This window comes from Typopeltis vanoorti, chromosome 17 (genome assembly GCF_054136105.1).
Source record: "Typopeltis vanoorti isolate ZY-2024b chromosome 17, IOZ_Tvanoo_1.0, whole genome shotgun sequence".
Lineage (NCBI taxonomy): Eukaryota > Metazoa > Arthropoda > Arachnida > Uropygi > Thelyphonidae > Typopeltis > Typopeltis vanoorti.
In genome coordinates, this window is record NC_143565.1 from 56670042 (window position 1) to 56695268 (window position 25227).

General features: G+C 35.5%; 1 protein-coding gene across 4 annotated transcripts in view; it reads left to right on the forward strand.

The window, feature by feature from the left end:
* Nucleotides 1–24875, forward strand: part of mtTFB2 (mitochondrial transcription factor B2) — a 148039-nt gene extending 123164 nt beyond the window's left edge. For all 4 annotated transcript variants that reach the window (XM_090407067.1, XM_090407066.1, XM_090407068.1 and 1 more), the window contains exons 9-10: nucleotides 15375–15529; nucleotides 24600–24875. In XM_090407067.1, coding sequence (XP_090263193.1) covers nucleotides 15375–15529; nucleotides 24600–24807 — 363 coding nt within the window. In that variant the 3' untranslated portion in view covers nucleotides 24808–24875. The remainder of the gene's footprint in view (nucleotides 1–15374; nucleotides 15530–24599) is intronic.
* Nucleotides 24876–25227: the final 352 nt, after the last annotated feature.

Genomic DNA, 25227 nt, shown 5'->3' on the forward strand with positions numbered 1-25227 from the left:
GCTCCTCACGTCTCCGACGGGAATCGAACCTAGAACACTCCTTCCCCAGGCATATGGTTGCGAAGCACAAAGCCACTAGGCTAACCACGCGGACCCCCCTGTATTTATGGACTCCCAAAAATACATAAGGAAAATGTGTCATTATGTCCCATAGTGGATGGCATTGATTCCCCAACATACAAACTAGCTAAACATTTGACCAAAGCTCTCACACACTATACTGGCAACACACCTTCATACATTAAAAACTCATCCCACTTCAAAGCCAGCATAGAAAACCTTACACTCAAACACACTGATAATGGTCAGCTTTGATGTCTCCTCCTTGTTCACAAATGTCCCACTCAAAGAATCCTTAGAGCTAAATTTTCTCCTGATATCACAGCCCTATTTCAGTTCACAATGAACTCAGGCTATTTTGTTTGGCAAGGAAAATTCTACAAACAAATAGAGGGGGACAGCCATGGGTTCTCCACTCTCCCCACCCTTGGCCAACTTTTATATGGAGACTTTTGAAGAGAAAGCCTTAAACTCTGCCCCACAAAAACCAAACATTTGGCTTCGATATGTAGATGATGTGTTCGCTATTTGGCCACATGGCTTCGATGCACTCCTCTCCTTCCTAACACACTTAAACAACCAACACCACAGAATCAAATTCACCCTGGAAGAAGAAAAAAACAACTGCCTTCCTTTCTTAGACACACTAGTCACCTGCCAGCCTGATGGAACCTTCGTTTTCTCAGTCTATAGACAACCCACCCATACAGGTAGATACATTCACCAACAATCCCACCACCCTTCCTCACAACAATATGGTGTCATTAAGACACTACACAACAGGGCTAAACTTATATGTTAAAATGACAATGCCCACAGAACTAAACCACATTCTCAACACTTTCTCAGCCAACGGCTACCCTCCCAAGACAATCCAAAAAATATTGAAACCAATAAACCACAACCCCCCTCAGAACGAGGATTACTCTAAATCCATCACCATACCCTATATCAGTGGCACCTCGGAAAAAATTAAAAAAATCTTAAAAAAACACGGCTTAACTTCTTGTTACAGACCATATAAGAAATTGGCATCCCTTATCCGCTCCACAAAAGACCAACCTTCCCCCTCCCCCCAGACCTACCTGGTGTATACCAGGTTCCTTGCAGTTGTAAGTTGTCCTACTTTGGCCAAACAGGCAGGACAGCCAGTATCAGAATTACAGGCTGTCCTGCCTGTAATTCTGATACTGGCTGTCCTGCCTGTTTGGCAGGACAGGCAGGACAGCCAGTATCAGAATTACAGAACACAAGGACTACATCTGGTTCCACCAATACAGCCACTCTGGTCTTGCAGACCATGCTCTGGATACCCACCATAGAATACGGTGGAAGAAAGCCACAATCATTCACCGTAGTAAATACAAGTACGAAAGGCTTTTCATGGAATCAGCCTCAGCCCTAAGAAACAATCCAAACCTCAACAAATTTGGCTGCATGAGACTGCCTCAAATTTGGGAAACCTACATCAGAAGACCTCAGCCCAATCACCCAAGAATACCAACATTGCCCGCTAGGGGGCACCAGTAGGACTTTAGGAGAAAGAATAGCTTCCTGCTTCGTCCTCATTTACTGTTTGCTGTGCCTGCGTGCACATGTCTTGCTCACAAGTTCCTGTTGAAAATGGCAATGTGACGTTGCTGAAATATTGGATTTGTATTAAAAAGTTATTTTAATGTATATCCTAGTCTACGTTGTTATTTCCCTACACTATTTAGTAATAATGCATAACCAACATCTAAGCCTTTCCACTGGATTCCTTGGAGATGAGGAGGCTGTGGAGAGGGTTCAGAGAAGAGTGACCAAGTTGGTGAGTGATGTAAAAAATGCTCCCTACATTGATAGATTGAGAGCTTGTAGATTGCAGAGGTTGGTTGATAGGTGGAGAAGAGGGGATATGATAGAAACATTTAAATTACTGAAAGGTTTTTATAGGATTGATGCAGGAGAAATGTTTCAGCTGTGTGATAGTGATGGAAGAACAAGAGGTCATCCCTGGAAATTAAAGAAGAGTGTGGTTAACAAAGGTGTCAGCACAAGGTTTTTTGCCTGGAGGGTAGTGAATGAGAGGAATTCATTGCCTGACTTAGTTGTGAGCTCTTCGTCTGTAAATGAATTCAAGAAGAGATATGACAGATATTGTTTTGCTAGTTTGGGTCTCCCGTGATGAGTCTACTGACTCCATGGAGATACCTGTAATAATAATAAATGCTGAAGTATGGTGGTATAAAAGTGTTACAGTGGTTGCACTTCATCGTCCAGAAAGCTTGGACAAAGGGACGAATTCCTGCTGATTGGAGTAGAGCTCTAATAGTACCCATATATAAAAAGGGAAATAAAATTGAATGTGAGAATTACAGAGGTATTTCCCTACTGAGTGTTCCTGGCAAGATCTATGCAAGTATACTTGAGAAACGGTTGAGAAGAATTGTGGAAGAAAAGCTTGGTGAAGAACAAGCTGGATTCAGGCCAAATAGAGACTGTCAGGATCAGTTATTTGCTTTATGACAAATAGTTGAGAAATCATGGGAATATAACAAAGATCTATTTTTAAGTTTTGTCGATTTGGAAAAGTCATATTACAAGGTGCCAAGAGAGAAGCTATTCAATACGCTACAGTTATATGGTGTAAGTGGGGCATTATATCAAGCAATACTTAGTCTTTATTTGAGTTGTAAGTCAGCAATTAGAATTGAAGGAAGTACAGGAAGATGGTTTAATGTTAAATCTGGTGTGAGACAAGGATGTACATTATCCCCTCTGTTATTCATTATCTATATGGATCACATTATGAAGGAAAGTGCTATTAAACACGATAGCACTTTTATATGAGCGGAATATTATGCATCGTCTGCATAAAGAAAAGAGCTGAGATGTTAATCTCAGCTCTTTTCTTTATGCAGACGATGTTGTACTTCTAAATAAATCCTCTACAAGTTTGCAAGATTTCCTGACTAAATTGAATAACTGCTGTAATAGATATGGTATGAAGGTCAGCATTAAAAAGACAAAGACAATGAAAATAGGTAGAATCGTTGAAAATGTCAACTATGTTGTGAACAGGGAACCTGTGGAACAAGTAAAACATTTCAGCTACTTATGCACGATTTTTAGTGAAGATGGTAAATTAAATATGGAAATAGACAACAGAATCAACAAAGCTGGTATGGTAGGAAGTCAGGTGAATAAATTCATATGCAAGAAGAGAGAAATTAGTCGGAACACTAAATTAGCTGTATACAAGACAGTGTTCAAACCAGTTTTAACTTATGGATCTGAGAGCTGGATCAGAAGTAAAACACTTGACCAAAGACTAGGACTGCAGATATGAGACTCCTGAGAAAGATTATAGGCATGAACAGATGGCATCAATGGCAATATCATATTAAAAACAAGGATAGTAGGAAAGAACTTGACATGTCAGCATCCAATGATGCGTTAGCAGAGCTAATCTCAGGTGGTATGGTCACTTAAACAGAATGGGTGAGGAAAGATTAGCAAAACAAGTGTTCTCTGCCAGGTTGGCAGGAAAACGACTCAGCGGAAGACCAAGATATAGGTGGATTGATATGTTACAAAGTGCCTTAGACGATAGAAATATAAGATCTGATAATGTTGGAGTCTTGACAAGTAACAGACTGATTTGGAGGAAAATTGTAGATAGGAAGCTAGTAATGATGTAAATTTTTCATGCATTACTATTATATCCTGTACACCCCTTGAGGGTACATGTCAGGAATTTGATGATGTATTAAATTTGGTATGAAATCATCAATAAATAGACAGACTGTGAAAATAGGCAGGAACATATAAAATATCAATTATATTCTGAATGGAGAGCATTAAGAAACAAGATACAGATAGTGGTTACCCCAGATAGTCTGCATGACAATATTAGTTAGCATTTTCCAGAATTTTTGCAGTTAGTTGACTATACTTTCCCAGTAGAAACAGCCATAATCAAATCTGGCATTCTTAATATGGAACAGTTAGCAACGAAATAGACAATGTAATGATAAACAATAAAGCACAACACATGTACATTATTATCCCTCCTTATGACACTTTGCTTTACAACAATCCACACATATGACAGTTTTAGCAATATGACCCACCTGTAAATCTCTTTGTTTTGGTGTGTCACTATTTATAACTATTATTTTATTTTATTGTTATTAATAATGCTACATAAAATTCAGTGTAAAAGTAAAGGTGCTGCTGCTTCTAATAAAAAGAAGATGTGTAAACCTATTACATTGGATACTAAGATTAAATGATTAAATTTAGTGATGATGGTCTGTTGAATGTCAAGATAGACTGCAGGCTAAACTTACATTGCATTCAGGGCCTCCTTATCCATTGGGCTAAATGGGCTATAGCTCAGGGGTGCCATTGATCCAAGGGTGCTTAAGAACTGAGTATGCTGAATTTTAATTCAACAGTATTATAAATATTGTTGAATTAAATAAAATTGTGCAGTGTTGATATATTTTAAAATAAAATCTTTTGCGATGAAAGTTATTTAATTAATTATATGTATTATTTAATTATTACTCAATCCAGTGTGATTAAGGCGCCAAATTTTTTTAGCCCAATGCGCTCAAACTTGTTAAGATGTCCCTGGTTGTACTACTGTTGTTACAGTTGTTAAAATATAAAGTGAATTGTGATACACTAGTTAATACTACAGTTATAAATAAACATGACAATCTTATTTCTAGAATGAAAAAAAAAAAAAAAAAATTTAATGGTGTAGATTGTTGACCAAACTGGTTGGCTTGTTCCCTGCCAAGCTATTCAGAATAACTTTTGCATTTGAAAAATTATCCTACATTTTTCATTTGCATAACTGATATAAATTAAAGTTTTATTTACATCATTTGTATACATTGCTTAAAAATGTTATTAACCCATTAATAACTGGCAAGTATGACAAGCTTAGGAGATTGCTTGGTTCAGTGCCATGGCATGTAAAACTGCAAGGGCTGGATGTCGATAGAGCATAGGAAGTGGTCAAGGAGCATTTACAGGAGGTTATGGCTGATTGTATACCTAGGGTCCGAATAGTAAAACAAGTGGGGGTTAAATGAATGAATAACACCATTAATCTTGAGCTGCAAAAAAAGAAACAACTGTGGAGGGAATTTAAAGAGAAAGGTGACCTGCAGGCACACGAACGGTATAAAGTGAAGGACAGAAGGGTAACGAGTGTGATAAAAAAAGCAAAAGAAGATTAAGAAAGGAAACTAGCTATGCAAACTAAAGAGAATCCCAAACAGTTCTTTCAATATGCTGCTAGCAAAAAAAAAAAAACTGTACACAGCAGAATGATTTTAAGGAATGCCGATGGTAAGGAGGTCACTGAATCAGTCGATATTGTGGAATTACTGAGCGAGCACTTTGCAAGAGTATATCATCCAGGTGGTGACATTGAAAGAATGAAGGAACCATTAGTTTATATGGGAATTGTGATGAATGAAGTGGAGGTGAATAGTCTATTACAGAACCTTAATGTGAATACATCTGTTGGATTGGATGGTATACTGGCACGGGTCTTACGTGAAGCAGCTAAAGAATTATCAGTGCCCTTGACCATGTTGTTTAATCTGAGTCTCGGGTCTGGTTTAGTCCCGAAGGTGTGGAAAGAGGGGAAAATAGTTCCACTGCATAAAGGACGATCCAAGACTACTGTTGCAAATTACCGACTGATCAGCATATCAGGAGTCGTTGTCAAGGTCTTGGAGAAAGTAGTCAAGGGAAAAATACAGGAATGGATTGATGAAAATGAGATACTGTACAGGGGACAGCATGGTTTTGTGAAGGGTAGATCATGCCTCAGTAACTTGCTCAAGTTTTATAACACAGTGATGGCTGAACTGGATAAGGATAGTGGGTTTACAGTGATACTGCTGGACCTGGCTAAGGCATTTGACAGGATACCACATGGAATTCTAATCCATAAACTGCAACATATGGGAATGGATATAGGGTTGGTGAGATGGATAGGTGGGTGGTTGATGGAGAGATATCAGAGAGTGGTTTATTCAGGAGTAGAGTCCAAAAGACGACCTGTGACTAGTGGTGTGCCACAGGGTTCTGTTCTTGGACCACTGCTGTTTAATTTGTTCATTAACAATATAGGGAAGTATCTAAGAGGAACAGTTCATTTGTTCGCTGATGATGCAAAGTTGGGGTAGGGCAATAGTGAATGTAGAAGATGTCAAAATCTTGCAGGATGATTTGGATAGATTGGAGTTCTGGGCTAAGGAGAATGGATGTCAATTTAATGTGACAAAATGTAAGGTTATGCATTTTGGGGTGAAAAGATTAGCAGCAGTATACCACATTGGTGGAACTGTACTCCAGGAGATTGATGAGGCCAGGGACTTGGGAGTGTTGGTGGATAGGGAGGTGAAGTTTAGGGGGCACGTTGCAAAAGTGGTTAAATCAGCTCATCAACTCACTTGGTTGTTGAAAAATACTTTGACGAGCAGAGACAAGCAAGTTATTGTTCCTCTGTACCGAGCCTTGGTAAGATCTCATCTTGATTACTGTGCCCAGATTTGGCCACCTAGGTTTCTTCTTGATGGGGAGGAGGTGGAGAGGATCCAGAGGCGAGTGACCAAGATGATAGCAGGTCTATGGAATGAACTTTATGAGAACAGGTTGAAGATTTGTGGGTTGCAGAAATTGGTTGATAGGCAGAAAAGGGGAGATATGATTGAGACATTCAAATTGCTAAAGGGTTTCTATAGGATTAATTGAGAGGATATTTTTGAGATCAGGACTGGTGGTGGGAGGACTAGGGGCCATACATGGAAGCTGGGCAAGAATGTGGTTGGCAGGGGTGTTAGAGCTATGTTTTTTTACTTGGAGAGTGGTAAATGAGTGGAATAAGCTGCCAGAGTCTGTTGTGGGTGCTATGACAGTGAGTGAGTTCAAGGCAAGGTATGATAGATACTGTGAGAATGTCGAATAGTTGTGTGGACATGATGTTTAGGGCCTCCCTCAATAAGTCTAAGGACTCCCTGGAGTCGCCCATAATAATAATAATACTTACTTGTGTTGATCTACAAGTGAAAAAAAGAAAAAGTACAGCAATCCCTCGATTAATGCACTTAATGTGTTCTTCAAAAACACACAATCAAATATAATAAATGGGAAAAAGTATAACTTGTTCCTCAAATTTCTTTTTTGATCCTTAATTTTTTTTATAAAAGAATTAGGGTATGTCTCAGGGCCTAGTTAAAGGAAAACCATGAAGCTGAAAGAATAAAACATAATTAGAATATAAATTTATTATTATTCTATTTCTTAACAAAAAATTGAGCTAACATAGTTTGGCAGTAATTCTGTTTCTTTTTTTTCATACAACTGATGGTATAACCCTATTGCCTCTTCTACTCTTCTGCAAATTTTACTGCTTCTCTCTTCATCAGGGTCAGCCTCTAAGCATTGCTGCTTAAAAACTTCGATTGTATGAAAAATCTTTTCAAATTGTTTCTGTAAAATCTCTTTTGGCTGACTCTCAGTGGTTAAATTTCCTTCATATTCTTCAAGATCTTCCCACTGTGCATCTAAATTTAGCAGGTGGTTGGAATTGCTCAATTCCTCAGAATGAGATTTAATTAACTCTTGGACGTTATCATTTTCAATCTCATCAAAATCCAGTTTATGCCCGATGTTGGCAATTTCCTCAACAACATTATCCATTTCATTTGAAAATCCTCTAAAATCATTTGCACAATTGCTAGCAGTAATTTCATTCAACTTTGCAAACTTATAATCAAGCTGAGATTTCTCAGATTTGGCCAGAAAAGTCTTGGAAGACATTCACTTCCAAAAAAAGACGAGTTTCATCCACATTAAATATTTGTTGATCACAATAGCCCCCCCCCCCCTTCTTCCACAATCTTCTTCAAAATCTCTGGATAATTTTCAGCCACCTCCTTATCTGCACTTGCAGCTTTGACTGTGATTCGAACATTATGTAGACTGTATCTCTTTTTGAAACACGCAAACCACCCAGCACTAGCATGGAATTCTTCTTTTCCATCATTGATAGCCCTTTCTTTCAAGGTTGCAAAGAGACTTAATGCTTTTGATTTAATAAGGTCAGTGCTTAGTGGGATCCGTTTTTGGTTACAATCTTCGAACCATGTAGAAAGAAGTTTCTCTAATTTAATTTAATTTAATCATTATAATACTTTGATTTCGAGTGGTCTGCATATGATGAATTTAAAGCAGCCTTACCTTTCTCTTTGTATTCAGTAGCTTTGCACAGAATTGCTCTTATAGTTGATATAGCAAAGATAGGAAAAGAACCCAAAATGGGTTCTTGTCCTATCTTTGCTCTGAACTCGCCTTGTTCATTTTTCTTTATTATTTCAAGTGTTTCTTCTAATGAGATTACATTTCAAATCTTATTTCACACTTCCACTTTTTTGCTCACTTATTCTTTTACTTGATCAAAGGTTGGGAGAATACTTTAAAATAAAAAAGTAAGGAAAACAATTGCAAAGGAGGCATGAGATATGATCAGCAAAATTCCATGTAATTAGCAGACGACATAAATGTTGGCGTAAATTTTTAGCATAATGTATATGGAAATAATGTAGTATGCCATTAAAAAATAACTTTATAAAATGTTTTAAATCGGTAACTAAGTTATTTCACCCTGGTGAGCGACTTTTTTAAAATAGTTAGCCATAAAATAATGTATAAGTAGAAAATTTTTAAAATCTGTAACATTCATTTTTAAGATGTATATATGCCCACTAATCAAATTTTAGAGGCACATTAATTGCATTTGAGTATAGAAAAAATGACATACTAATTAAAAATACACCAATCGAGGGCACATTAATTGAGGGATTGCTGTAATTAGCTGTATGATAGTGCACTGAAACCTAATGTGTCACATAACCAAGGTATGCCTGTATAAGAAATGTCCATACCCACAAAGGAGCCAATGCAGATACTGATCATTATCTGGTAATAGCACACTTCAAGCTAAGAGTTTCTGTATAATGGAGAAATGTTAATAGAAATTATTAATCAACATAATATCCAAAAGTGTGACTGTGTAAACATACAAAGACAGTAATCTAGAAAAGATTATTATTCAGGCCTCCATGTAGTCAAGAGCCTCTTCGTAGAGGTCCTTCTTAGGAAACACAAAATCTATCATGCCATTCCTTGAACTCATTGACTGTTCTTGCTCTCACCACTCTATCAGGCAATGCAGCAGTCCTAAAGGATGAAGCAGGCAATATGATATTCAGTCTCACTATTATTTGAGAGGGAACAAAGAAAACAAATGGACTCAAATCCAAAATATTATTACTCAATTTACAGAAAAAATCCTTTAACTCACAAACAACAGTAAGAAAAACAAATGATTCAATAATTTATGTTAAGAGGACATAGAGAAAGGTAATGAGATGAGATTAAAATGCTACAGGACTCATTACTAAAAAATTCTGAGAAGTATAGGACCTTCAGAAATTTACTAGTAAAATAATGTGTAGAGAGAAAAGGGCTAGGAGAGAAAAATTAATTGAAGAAAATGAAAATAATAAAAATAATTCAAAGCAGTTCCTCAGATGTAGTGGGATACTTAGAACCATGGAGATTTAATTACACAAGAAAAAGAAATTCCTGAGAATTCAGACAGTATTTTGAGAGAGGGAGAGAGAGTACTAAACAAATCATCACCATCAGATGAATCGTTACACCAGCAATACAATGTTCAGCATAAGATATTGAAGAACCCACAGTTGTGGAGCCCTCTCTAACTGAAGATAAAATGTTATCAGAGCTCTAAAAAAAACAAGGCAGTTGGTGAAAATAAAATTACAGTCAGCCGTCTAAAAATTGGAGGAACACCCTCAAGCAAGTAAGATTTATGAACCCATCAAGTTCATAAATATTCAGTGTTGAATATGGAAAAAAGAAGAAATCCTAGAGGTTTCCAGTAGGCTATCCGATATCCTATAGAGATATCCAAAGAAAAACTAGATATAAGGGAAGATTTTAAAATAAAATGGAGATGAGCAGTACATATTGCACAAATGAAAAGTGATAAAATGGACAATCATCTAGCAGCATCCCTATGAAGGAAGACAAATACCTTGTAGGCCTTTACTGTGAGTAGTGAAAATCCGTGAATAATTTATGCCTTCTCCTTGGTTACTCCTCCCTAAGAATTTTTTTTTAAATAAATGTACACCCAACTATCTGTGTTCAGTGGCTTAGTTCTTACATACCTGTTTTAAGGAATATTTTCCTTCTTGTAATCCCTCTCCTTTTTATAAATGTACTGCACTGTAGACTCGTTAGTGCTGTATATCTTCCCTATGGCTGTAATCGAATTTTAGAGGCACATTAATTGCATTTGAGTATAGAAAAAAATGACACACTAATTGAAAATGCACCAATCGAAGGCGCATTAATTGAGGGATTGCTGTAATTAGCAGTGAAAGAGTTCAGATCTTCAATCTATCTAAACATTTCACCCTCTCTGCCACTGTGAGAACTTTTTGTCTTCTCTTGGTTTCACAAAAATTGTCATGTTAAGGTCCCATTTTTACTAAATAAGAGAAAAAAAAGAAGTTCTCATTGATGTGAACATGAACATCACAGTAATCATCTCACAGTGACTCACAACTGCCGAAAAAATTCTACTAGACTAGTGTGTGCTGCTGCCTTATGGATGATGACATGCACGCATATACAGTTGTGCATCGTGTGTGTGTGTGTGTGTGCACACAACCAGCACAGTATGTACTCTGTGCTAGTTGATGCATGTTTGATGCACAGATTAGATGCATGATTCATGCAAGCCATATCCCAAGCAAATGTATGGGAGGCAGGGCTTCTGCGAATAATTCGAAATACAAAGTGAAAGAGACTAAAAAAAAAGCAAGGGATCACAGTATTTATGGACTATAAACAAGCATAAGTATACATCAAAATGCACTAAGGAATGTAATGAGACTTTTTAGAATACCACAGAAGTATTTAAATATGATACGATTGCATAATTGTCACACTGTCTGCAAGGTACATTTCTTACAGGAACTTTCATCAAGTTTTCAAATAAAATCTGTACGTCACAACAAGATGCTCTCCCCCCCTCCCCGCTCACACACTGGACTGGAATTTTTATTATTATTATTATTATTATTATTCTTATTATTCAGGCCTCCATGGAGTCAAAAGACTCATCGTGTGAGGTCCTTCCTAAGAACATAAAGTCTGTCGAGACTCATCGAGGGGAGGTCCTCCCCCCTAAGAAACACAAAGTCTATCATACCACTCCTTAAACTCATTGACCGTTCTCGCTCTCACCACTCCATCAGGCAATGCATTCCACGGTTCAACCACCCTCCACGCAAAGAAACCACTCCTCACCCTCTTGCTCACAGTTTCCTTTCATAACTTCCAGGGATGGCCTCTTGTCATCACTCCTTCCTGCTGTTCAACCAAGCAAAAGAACTCCCCAGTGTCAACCCTGTAACCACCTCTCAACAGTTTAAAAGTTTCAATCATATCACCTCTCCTTCTTCTATCCACCAAACTCTGCAGTCCACATTCCCTCAGCAAATCTTCATAACTATCCTTGTACAGTCCTGAAACCATCGTTGTCATCCGTCTTTGTATCCTTTCACAGTTAATTTATCCCCTTTAAATCCTGGGGACCAAATCTGAGAACAATAGTCCAAGTGTGGTCTGATCAGAGACTTATACAACGGAATGATAACCCTCTTATCTCTACAGGTCAGTGTCCTTCTCATAATTGCAGCAATCCTCTGTGTTACCTTCACCACCTTTGCAATATGTCCCCTAAACTTTAGGTTTCTATCAATCATCAACCACAGATCTCTTGTTTCCCCTACTTCCTCCAGTATAACTCCTCTCATAGAGTATGCAGCATCCCATCGATGTTTCCCAAACCTCAAGATCTTACATTTTGCTGCATTAAACTGACACCTCCATTCATTTGCCCATCTATCTAGCTTATTCAAATCCTCTTGCAGGGCTACCACATCTGCACTATTACTAATAATCCTTCCCAGCTTCGCATCATCCGCAAACAACTGAATATCCCCATGCAATCCACTGGCAGTGTCATTGATATAAAGGTTAAACAATATAGGTCCTAGTACTGAGCCCTGTGGGACACCACTTGTAACTCTCTGCCTCCTTGAAACTGCTCCACCATACACAACTCTCTGATACCTATCAGACAGCCAATCCTGAATCCAGTTGACCAATCTGACATCCAGACCCATGTGCTGTAACTTAAATATCAGCTTATCATATGGCACCCTGTCAAATGCCTTTGCTAAGTCTAAGAAAATTGCAGTATATGCCTTTCCCTCATCTAATGTTCTTGTAACTTTATTATAAAAGGCTAGCATATTGCTAAAACAAGAGCGCCCTTTCACAAATCCATGTTGACTCTCACAGATAACATTACCCTCATCTGCCCAATGCTGAATACGGTCCTTCACTACTTTCTCCAAGATCTTAACAACTACTGATGACACACAAACTGGTCTATAATTAGACACTTCCAGTCTGCTACCGCCCTTATGCAATGGCACTATCTTCCATTCCTTCCATTCCCTGGGCATCTTTGCCAAAGCCAGACTTTCATTGAAAAGCCAGGTCAAAGGCACTGTCAGTTCCCTAGCATATTCTCTCAAAACTTGTGGTGAAATACCATCCAGTCCCAAAGCTTTACTGACATCCAGAGTACTCAGTATCTGAAACACACTCTCCTCCTGTAACTCTAAACCTCGAACCAGCCCTATCCCTCTAGCATTAAAACTGACATCTCTAGGATGAAGTACTCCAATAAAGTGTTCATTGAACAATTCCAGTATGTCCTCTGCATTAGTCACCCTTTTCCCATTTTTATCCCACAATATCATTCTTCCACAGTCATTTCTCCTCCTACTGGCCACGTAGCTAAAAAATTCCCTAGGATTTTCTTTGGATCTTAGGGCCAATCTCCTCTCATATTCCAGTTTCGCTTTCCTTACCACACTAGTCACTCTTCTGGCCTGTGTCTTATATTCTTCATGCATCTTCTCTTTACCTGTCTCCTTTTATCTCTTTCATAGCTTCTTTTTCGCATGCAATTCCTGTTTAATATTGTTTGTCATCCACTTTACTCCAAATTGTGTCCTCTTCTTCACTCGTGGTATACAACTTACCATTGCTGCTAACAAATATTCTTTCACAATTTCTCATGCACTAATGATATCCCAGCCTTCCAATTCCTCCCTCCATGAAATTTCCCGAAGTTGACGTCTAAGACTCTATTATAATCACCTACATTATAATTCCACATAAGTTCCTGTCTCTTTGATACTCCTACATGTCTATTCATTTTCCAAGTCAAAACCATATGGTCACTCTCTCCAACTGGTGGGAGAGATGCCAACTCAGTTATCAACTCTTCTGATGCTATAACCAAATTCAAAACTCTTGAACCTCTTGTTCCCTCTGTTACTTACTTTACTTGCCTGGCATTGGAAAAAATATTACCTACCTAAACAAACAAAGGAGGATGGAAATGAATGGAAAGAACATTCTCTTGGCTGATAGTGGTATTGTATCCTTGGATACTTTCCTCAGGATGTTATAGAAACTACTTCTAATTTAATTAAGGCAAGTATGCCTGTGGGTCTCGTCATAAACCAGGATATGATGAAATGTATGTGCATCTCAAGGACATCAGGATCAATCCAACTTAGCAGGTGTAATTTTAACTATCTAGAAGACAATATTAACAGCTACAGTGATATGCATCATGAGATAATGGAGAAAATCAATTGTTGAATATTTTGCAAATTTACAGCTCCTGAAATCAAAGTTATCATGAAAATCCAAAGAAAAACTCTGTTTAAGCTATTTATGGCTACTATTAACCTATAGTTGTGAAACATGGTCAACGACAATAAGAAATAGTAGAAAACTCATCACATTTGAAAGAAAAGTACTCAGAAAAAATTTTGGACAATCTTACAATGAAAATACTGGACTATATGAATGAAAACAGGAACTATGAACCTGTTTCAAAAACCCAACATGCTATCCTTTATGAGACGTAAGAGAATGTGTGGTTTGATCACATTTGGAAAGCAGATGACCAGTTAATCAAACAAGTACTTGCAAATAAAATTAACAAAAAACCCACAAGAAGACTAAACATGATGAATGGATATGGTCAGTTGTGAATATCACAATTCACAAGAAAAATCTAAGACAGCTGGATGACCACTCCTCCTCAGCAGCTTAATGGAACTAAATGGTCCATCAAGCTGTTGAAAAGGAGTAGGTAGTGGCACATTTGTAGTAAAGCTTCTATGTTAGGAGGTCAGCTGAAGAAATTTATATGTAAAAAAAGAGAGAAATTAGTTGAAACAATAATCTAACTGTAAACAGAAAGTGTTCAAACCAGTTTTAATTTATGGATCTGAAAGATGGGTTAGAAATAAAATACTTGATCAAAGAATGGACACCAGAAACATGAGAATTCTGAGAAAAATTAAGGGAATGAATAGATTGCATTAATGACATAATCATATTAAAATTGAGGATATTAGGATGGAACCTAACATTGTTAGCATTCAGGAATGTGTGAACAGAGATAATCTCAGGTTGTATCATTGCTTAAACAGAATGAGCAAAAAAAGTTAGTTAGAAAATCAAGTATATTTTGCCAGGATAGTGGATTGATACATATTGATACGGATAATACTGGATCTGACTGATAACAGATTAACTTGGTGGAATTTATCGATAGAAAGTTAGTAATGATGTAACACTTTTCATGTTGAATTATCGTAACATCCTGTTCCCCCCCTACAAGGATATATTAGGAATTTGATGATGATATATCTGCCATTTAATTAATGCTTTCCTCTTGTAATATTCTTTTGAACTGCTTCTCATCATCATCAATGGTACCATTAATCAGATTCATTAATAGAAGTCAGGTGTACAAGCCTTCAAAAGTTCATATTTTAAGTATCATAATATCAAACGTTATGTTACTTTGGAAGTTATTGATCACTTTAATACAGTATAAACATGTAAAATTGCAAAATGCAAACACAATTTTGTTTATGTAGTATATAAACACAGACATTATCTTTTTAATGTGATTTAACACCAAGTTTGAAGCCTTTTAGACTCAGTTATTTAAGACTGATGATTATTTCATATATTGATAAATATCACTGAAAACTATTATAAAGTAATATTTTCCACCTTCTTTTCTTCTGTTTTATTTTCAGGGAAACTTCAAAGATAATAATATGTTTTTTGTAAGAATTTGCCCCAGAGCTGACCTTTTTGAAAGTGTGATTTCCCTGGAAAACTTTCCATACTTTTACTACTTTATTACACAAATTATGATAAAGAAATCTTCTTCGGTAATTCAGGTTGTTGAGTAAGTAGATGAAAAACTTTTTTTCTTCTTTTCTACAATATCAGTTTATTTGACCATAATCTTAAATTATATGTGACTACCAGGAACTTGCAAAAATCAAAAGATTCTATAATTTTACAATTTATATCCATTGTATTTGTTATTGTTAGTTCAAGCTGGGCTGTTATTTATAACTCTGATGGTTTTAAAAAAATGCTAGTAGGTCAAATAGTAATTGATTAAACAGCTACAAACAGTAGAAGGTGGCATGCCTTCTCCAAATACTCATAGTTAACAATTTATGGAGACACAACATGTGTTAAAATAATTACATTATTAGGAAAGTAAATATGAATTTACTATGAATGCTGACCACCACGTAATCTTAAAAGAAAGAATTCTTCAAATACTGTTTATACATATTTCACTATGCAAAACTTGAACTTATGATTCTATGTATCTGCATTTATCTAATTTATATTGGGGGGAAGGAAGGAAAATTATCAGTCAAGGAAAGATATAGACAACAGATAACCACACATTTTGATCACACAGTCTTAGCAATGTGCTTTACTGTATAAACTTCTGACTTGGGTAAATCTTTTCTTTCATAAAAGAATATTTTCATTGAAATATATAGGAAACAGTGCATTTAATAGCAAAGAACATTTTAAAAAAAATGCTTTAAAACAAAATATAAGTTTCATAAATGAATTTATCAGTTATTTCTACCCTCTCCTACAAAATAGGAAGTGGTTCATACCCAACCTGGACATTTCAACGGCTGATATTTCAGCACCTATCATCTGTGTGCAAGGATATCCCATTGCTAAAGATACTTTATCGTTAGGCAAATGGAACTGATGTGCTTATAGGTCCTTCAAACTCAACTGTATAGAATCAATAAAAAATTAATAAACTGACTGAAATTCTTCTGGTAATAAAATTTGTTTTTTTTCTGTATATTTAGCATTGTATATTAAGTTAAGGTCGTGGTCTTCCATCCATTTCACCAATAATTACTGTTATTTTCATTATAACCCCATAAATTGTGATGACTGTTGAAATTTCCCAGTATTACGCATGGATGTTGTAGATTGGTTGGCAGGGGGGGGGAGTGGCATTTAGGGGTTTATAGATGTTTGTGACTATGGTGTCAGCTATTTGGATAGTTGCTGAGAATATGCTGTTGTTGTTACTCATTGTCATGAGTTTACAACTCTTGAGTTTCTTGAATAGCTAGAACATCCACTTGAGTGGATTGATAGGTTTTAGAGAGAAATTCACTTTTTGCTCTACTCAAACCTTCAATATTGAGTTGGCATATCTGAAGTGAGCATCCTATTTGTCTGGTAGAATGAAATAAATCCTTCTCACTTTTTTGGCTGGGAACCCTAGAGGGGAAGTTTGGCACCATCTTCGTCGTAGACTATTTTGCATAATCCAAAGTGCACCACGTGGAGGTAGTCTACATTACACCCTTTTTTTCTGATTTTAATACTGATGCACTACTGCTTACATGTCATAAATTAAAGATGCCAAGAAATTATATTCTTGGTTTAAACCAAGAATATAATTTCTTGGCATCTTTAATTTATAGTATAAACAAGTGGAAAAACTTCCAACAACTATCTCTAATCCAGAGTATATTAATAATAAGGTGTGACACCTTTTGGCTACTCATATATGAAAAATAACTCCTGCACTACTTCAACTTTGGTATCACATCTGGGTCTAAAATAGCCTCTTGGCTCGGTCTGGCAATTCGTTAATAGGGGTATATGCAAGTTCGGTTCACTTAAACCTTGGTATTCCAGGTCCACCTACTCACTGATGAGACCTCAATAAAGGTTGAAACCAGTCTGGGTAGTGACCTTTCCCATAATGCATAGCATTATACTTGTCTGTAAGGATATGTACTTTGCATTATAACATAATGCCAATGCTTGGTTATAACAAAGTATAACCAAGTGGAAAAACTCCCAGCATGCTTACATGTTTATACTGTATTTTTTCTGTGTATAAGATGATACTCTTTTCTAAAATTTTTAGACCAAAAATTGGGGGTTGTCTTATACACGGGGGGCGGGGGTAACCAGTTGAGAGAACTGTAGTGAAACTGCTGGTAACTTATCTCCGTGAACAAGCTTCCACCAATCACAATGTCGATTGACATCATTAATGGCTGATTCTGAATAAACCAATCAGAACTCTGAAAGCATTCATACATCTGCAACTCATTGGCAGGGTAAGTTAATGCATTTAACATTTTGAGCACTAGCCCATAAAAATGTTAGAAAATAAAAAATCGATTGTCATATTCTTCAAAATTCAAGTTAAAAGTCATCAATTATGCAAAAGAACATGGAAATAAAGCTTCAGAGAGACATTTTGGACTTCCGCCTACTGAGTGTATAATTAGACATTAGATTATAAAACGATATGCCTGGAACTGAGAGTGATGCATAATTTCTTAGTATGTATCTTAAAAATATTACCTAATTACTAAATATACTTTGAATATTTAAAAAAAATATCAAATGCGTTCTGTTTCATGTTTAAAATATTGATTTCTTAATTTTGGGTTTGAAAAAGTGGGTTCATTTTATACAACGGAGCATCTTATACACAGAAAAATATGGTAATTCAATAATTTTATTATCCTGTATCCCAATTGAAAGAGTCATTGTTTGTCCATGATCCTCATTTCGTTTTCCTTAGATGTTTTAATATCTGCTGCAGGTGGAAATTACTCAAGGTTATATTGCTTGGCATCACCATTACAAAAATATTATACTCTGTGTATGCATGTATTTTAAGCTTGTGTCTAAAAGTTCTTAAGAACTTTTATATGGTATAAAATGATATAAAAGTTCTTGAGAACTTTTATACCATTTTAAAATCATCTTCCAAAAATTTAGATATTTTTGAAGATTACAAAATTCCTGTGTGATGCTTTCTTGGTAATAACATATACAAACAGAAAAAGAAATAAATGTTAAGAATCAGAAATGTTTATTCTAACTTGAGCAGGGAAGAGAGCATGATTGATGGAGCAGAAACAAGAGTTTGTCTATATGAAAGAGAGTGAGACTGCTGGAATGCCTTTCTTGGTAATAACATATACAAACAGAAAAAGAAATAAATGTTAAGAATCAGAAATGTTTATTCTAACTTGAACAGGGAAGAGAGCATGATTGATGTTGCATAAACAAGAGTTTGTCCATATGAGAGAGAGTGGGACTGCTGAAATGCCAGAGTTCAAGAATGAAATTATTAATATGTGAAATGAATTAATGCATATTTTCAGAATGATTAGACGATTTGTAAATACGAATGGAAGAGTTGAAAAAATAAAATGAAAGATATTGGAGAAAAAGATGTAGTGAATGATGCGAGAGTGACTCTGTATGGAGATTTCATTATTAAAGGTGTGGAGGATGAGAGCATTTAGTTAGGCATTAGTTAGGCATAAGGAAATTTTCCTTATGCCTAACTAAATCCATTCTGAGTGTGAGAATGAATATCAGAAGATTATTGAGGAGAGTGAAAGACAACAGTGTGGTATGAGAGTAGTTGGTGTATTGCTCAGGTATGACAATAATGATTTGAGATGGTGAGCAAAAATTATGAATGGTATGCTAGTGGAGCTGTGTGAGAGAAAGAGATGGAATTTGATGTGTGGAATACATTCAAGGATTAAATGATATCATATAAAAGAGATGGACTGCATTTAAATGGATTTGGTGTGAATCAGCTGAAGGGACTATTATTATTATTATTAAGAGATACTTCCAAAGAATCAGGAACCCCCCCCCCCCCCCAACACCAGCTGTCATACCTTTTCTTGAATTCATTCATTCTACCTGTGCTTGCATCCTCCAAAAGCAATCCATTCCAATCACACACATCATTCTATGATAGAAAAATCTGGTTCTCACCCCTTCTTCACTGCATTAATTCTCAACTTCGATGAATACCTCTTCCCACCTTCCATAAAATGAAAAATTCCACCTACTGGTATCTTCTATGACTTTTCAGACGTTTGTAAGTCTCAATCATATCACCTCACTTTCTCTTCTGTCTTGGATTTCGTAATCTGTATTCTACAATCCAGATATCATCTTTAACACTCTCTCTCTCTCTCCCCTTTGCACTATCCACTGTATCAGCATCAGCATCATGGAAACCAGTAGACCATACCTGTGTATAATAGTCCAAGTGAAGTGTCATAAGAAGGCCTTGTAAAAGGACAAAATGAATTCCTTATCTTTACATGTTAATGTTATTCTTACATATCTAGGCAAAATAGAGGTGCATCAACTAGATTAATACTGGAAGGAGAAATTAATCATCTTCTGATCAGTTTCAAATTTTGCAGCCTTTTTGGAGTCAAGTATTCTCTGCTTTGCCATGCATATGTCAGCCTAATAGCTTTGATCATTCTCTATTGCATTCAGATTGTCTTCATTATATGATTGAACAATTAGAAATTAAAGCTTCCTTTCTGGAAAATTCTTCTGCTCCTGATGGTTTTATTGCAATTAACTTGAACAGTATTTTTCTCTCAAGATCCTACAGGACATGTTAAATCTTCTCTTGTTTATTAATCATATTCCTAGGTTGCTTAAAAAAAAAGTCAAAGACTATTTTCATCCCCAAAAATCAAATGCTAATCATCCGACTCAATACAGACTTATTACTATAGCTCCTATATTTCTTAGACTAGTCTACAAATTATTGTTAAAGCATTTACAGAAGATATTTCCTCATAATGTTAAGCAAAGAGACTTCATTTCTGCTGATGAATGTGCCAAAAATATATTAATCACCTTAATTTCTGAAACTTGTCAATTGCAAATTCCACTTATGATTGCTTTGCTGGATTTACAGAAAACTTTTGATAGTGCTTCCTACTATTATTCTTGAAGCACTTTCAAGGATTATTTGTCCTGTTCTTTTTAAAGATTATATTTCTATTACAATTAGTATTGGAGATAAAACATCATTTATTCCTTCTATATGTGACATTAGACAAGGAGATTCTTATCATTTATCTTTAATATTGTTTAGATGGCTTTCTCTCATCTATGCCACCATATATTGGTTTTAATTTGAAAGGATGCCAAATAAATGCAATAGCGTTTGCTGATGATTTGATATTTTTTGCTGAAACTAAAATGGGTCTTCAGAACCTGTTAGCCATACTGCTGAGTATTTTACTCCCAGAGGTAATGCTATTAATGAAGACAAGTCTTATACTATCAGGTGACAGGAAAATGAAAGTACAGGATTACATCTTTAATGTTTCCAACCAGCCTCTTAACCTATCAGTATTTTGGATGAGTGGCAGTAAGTGGGATTAATGTTTAAGGCTGCTGGATGATGAGCTTGGTTGAGTCAACTTTCGACATTTCTGGATAATCTTCATAAAGCTCAATTGAAGCCTCAGCAACACATTATGCTATTAAAGCAGTTTGTGTTATTCCATTCAACTTTGACCATCCTAAATAGACTAGATAAACAAGTACATCAAGCAGTCAGATCTTAGCTTAGACTACTACATGATGTTCTAGTTGCTTATCTTCATATAGCTGTTAAACCTGGTGGATTAAGAATTCCTGCATTAAGATGGATGGTTCCTCACTTAAAATATCTGAGGTTAAACTCCAACATTCATCTTACTATAGCTGACTTTAGATCTCCTTTGATTCAACAAGAATTAACTAAAACACTATGCTGGGCTTTTTATAATGGAATGCACATTGTTTCTGGCTCTCTTGAAAGAAAGAGAATGGAAAAACTTCTCTATCTAGCAGTCAGTGGGAAGCTCTTCATTGGCTCAGAAAGGGTTCCATCTCAATATCTTTGGGTATGTTCAAGGAAAAGAATGTTACTTGGATGGGAATATATAGATCTTATCAGGGCTAGTATAGCCTACCTACCCTTCCTACCAAGGCTGGTATAGCCTGTGGTAGGCATAATGTAGATACTTCACGTAGGATTGAATGTGGATTCATAGAGACTATAACATATATCTCAATGTTGTTTTAGAACTCACAACATTAGAGTTAAGAGATTATGCAATATATACCATCATAATGAAAGGATGGGTAGCGAAAAAAGAGCCAAATGTCAGGACTGAGGACTTTAGTTGCCTTTCTCCAGCCTTATTTACCCAGTGTTAGTGCCTACGTGCACATATTATTGCTTTGTGATCCATGATGATGGCAACGTAATGTTGCCGAAATATAGAAAGTATTGATTAAACATATTCATATGCTGTTATTTCCTGATAATTATAATTATGAATATCCAACTTATAAGCCTCTGATTTTTTGGCATCAAGAAATGGCAGTATTGTTGTTCTGGATATCCAAGTCTGTGGATCAAACTGAGACCTAGATCAGGTGAATGAAGATAAGATAAATCATTATGCTTCTAATCTGGGTATTAAAAGACATTGTTTAGAAGAATATGGCTCGCTGCCAGTTTTTTTTTTTTTTTGTCATAACCATCTCAAATAGAGGCATGTGATGTGTAAAGTCCTATATGGATGCATAGATGTTAGGTCTTAGTGCCCAAGACATCAAAATACTTTACTTCCGAGCCCTTCAAGGAACATTGGTCACATAGAGGATGCATCAGCAAATGATGAGCAGGACATCTATGGAAGGTGTTGGTTATGCTTCGATATATAGTTGTAGAGTATGCATCAATGGTATGCACACTGTTGTGTGTGTGCATGCCATTGATATGTGCTAGTTACTGCACTAGCATTAGAGCTGTAACGTGAAGAATTAAAAATAAAAAAATCATTTCAGCATTTAAATAACCCTCTGAGTTGCATTTATAATTCTTTGCTATATGACTCTTGAACTTCAAATTTCTGTCTACTAAAACCCCAAGATCCTTGCCTGATCAATTTCTTCTAGCATAATCACGCCACTCACGTTGGATATCTCAATTATACCAAAGTGCATGACTTTACATTTACTAACATTGAACGGATAGCCATTTTCACAAGCCCTCTTTAAAGGATCATGGAAAACGTTTTTAAATTTAGTTGCTAGTTTTCTCTAGAAATCATAATGTAAAGTATTGTTTATAATGTCAAGCAATTATCTTCATTAAAGTTCACAACTATTACTTTTCTTTCTATTATTATAATATATATATTATATTTATTATAAATCTTCCCTGCCATACTACTTGCCAGATGCTTATCCAAACCCTCTTTCTGGCTTTCTTTTGTGAAAGACTACATAAATATGCTATTTTATTCATTAGTATCCTATTATTTTCATCTTTGTGTAGAATACTCTCATTTTCACAGTTTTTATTGTTATCTTCCTTCTGATGTGTGCATTTCCGATAAACTCTTTCACATAACATTTCCAATAAAATCCCCCAACGTTTTCACTTATTACTCTCATGTGGCAGCAAGCCACATGGAGATAATAGGTTTGGATAGCGAACTCACTTTGGTTAGCAAGTAATTTATGGGTAATAAGTGAATACATTATACACATTGTGCATCATGAAGTTCCTCTTATTAAATTATCACAATTTCACTAATTAAAAACTAAATTATAATTTATCTTTTCTGCAGATATATGACTCCCAATGTTTTTCCATGCACCACCTAGTGGCTATCAAATGATTATATCAATCATTAGAACTAAGATTATCAGTGTCCTGTTTTTTTTGTATTTGCTTTAAGTTGATATGTCCTTTTTTAGTGATTCAGATAATTTTTGTGGCAATCCTATTCAAATACATTACTCATAAGAACTTTGATTGCATTGATAACTCAAAACAGTGAAGGATTCACTGTCCATGCTTAATCTCACCCATGAAACTAATTTACTCTACTGGCATAGGTGTGGATAGTATTTGCTTCAATGTATGTGCATACTGTGTGTGTATATATCAGTGGCAGCCTGTACATAAGCACTGCAACACCCCCAAGGAAAAAATGAAAAAATTAAATTTTGTTTGTGTTTATAAATAATAACAATGCTTACAACATTATACAAATGCAGTACAACCTGTTAAAGGTTACAGCTTATGTTTTGACAGTGATTGAATAGTTAATAATTGGAATTGTTCGATTAACGCTTTAGATTACAAAACAGATACACTGTGATCTAACGCAGTGTCAGAATTATCATGTTCAACCAATCGCAGCCTAACTCGCTGATATTCGTTTGCACTTCTCATTGCATGTAACTAGTGAATCTGACACTGCTCTTTGGGCAGTGTATGCTTGCGCACGTTATTCTTTATTGGTGTGTGTTCGTGAACTATTTTTTGCAAATCTTATTTTATTCTGTTAAAATAACATAATTATTTATTTATTATAGATACAGGGCTGAATTATGACGAGTGTCACTGTTGAAAATATGAAAAGAATTATATTTATTTCACTTATCGTTACACGAAACAAATGCGCTGCAGTCTAACACAGCGTGAGAATGATCGTGCCAACTGCAGCTAGACTCACCGATATTCGTTTACGCTTGACTGAGGGCAGTGTATCATATGCTTGCTCTTGTTATTTCTGTGAGATATGAAACTTTTATTATTGGTGTTTGTAAGTGGTGAGGGTGAAATATTTTTAATAAAGCAATTTTTTAACATGTAAATTTATTTATTAATAAATTGGTTACTGATTAGAAAAAAAAAGATTTTTTAAAAAAATTTTATTTTGTATATGCAGCATCCCCACTTAAAATTTTCACTGGCTGCCACTGGTATATATAGTATTCTATCAAATTGTTCTGCTATTTGTCAAATGTCTAGTTGAACTACTCAGTTAATGTAGATCTAATTGCACATTATTTGAGTCATAATATACTTGCCTCCTGAGATAGCATAAAATTTAAACTCAACTACTATATTTAGTCTTTACCTAAGCTTTTGTACTCATTTTTGCTTCAAATACCGTTTTGCTAATTTTTCATTATTTAAATGATCTAAGATTAGCTCTGCTTAGTAAATAAATGAAACTTTAATTTACATTATTCTTCACATTTAATCATAATTTTCATTGTATGAAAACTTGTATGTAATTCTTAATTTCTTTCAGGAAATGGATTCCAAATTGTGGTATAAGACTTATAAAGGATGGCTTATCTGTCTTCACAAAGTTTAGTGAACTAACTCCCAATGAAATCTTGAATTTATATAATTATTTATCTTCACTGCCAGAATATCAGGATTCTCCACTGAACTTTGCAGCAAAGGAATTCGTTGAAGGATATAATATCGATGATGGGGAAGAGGACGAACAATAGGATAGTGAAATTAGTTGGCTCTGTATTTTGTGTAAATATAATAATAAATATTAAATCCTCGGTTTTTATTTGTATGGTATTTATTCAGATATTAGAAGTCTGTCCTAAATTTTAAGTGCCTATCTTAGAATCGTGATTACTTTTCACAAATAGTGTGGGTATCAAACCATGGCAATTATTTCATGATAGCTGGATAAGGTTTTTGATTATCTAGCAAGTATTTGGATAATACAGCCAGAGAAATGTTCACAAACTTTTTGAAACAGCATAATAAAATGAAAGCATTTAAAATATTTTAAACATTTTTAAAGAATTTTTTAATAACTATGAAAAACATACAAATAAGAACACACTTTTGATAAAATTATCATCCTACAAAGAATATAACTAAGTTGTTGTTGCATAATACACTGAAAGATT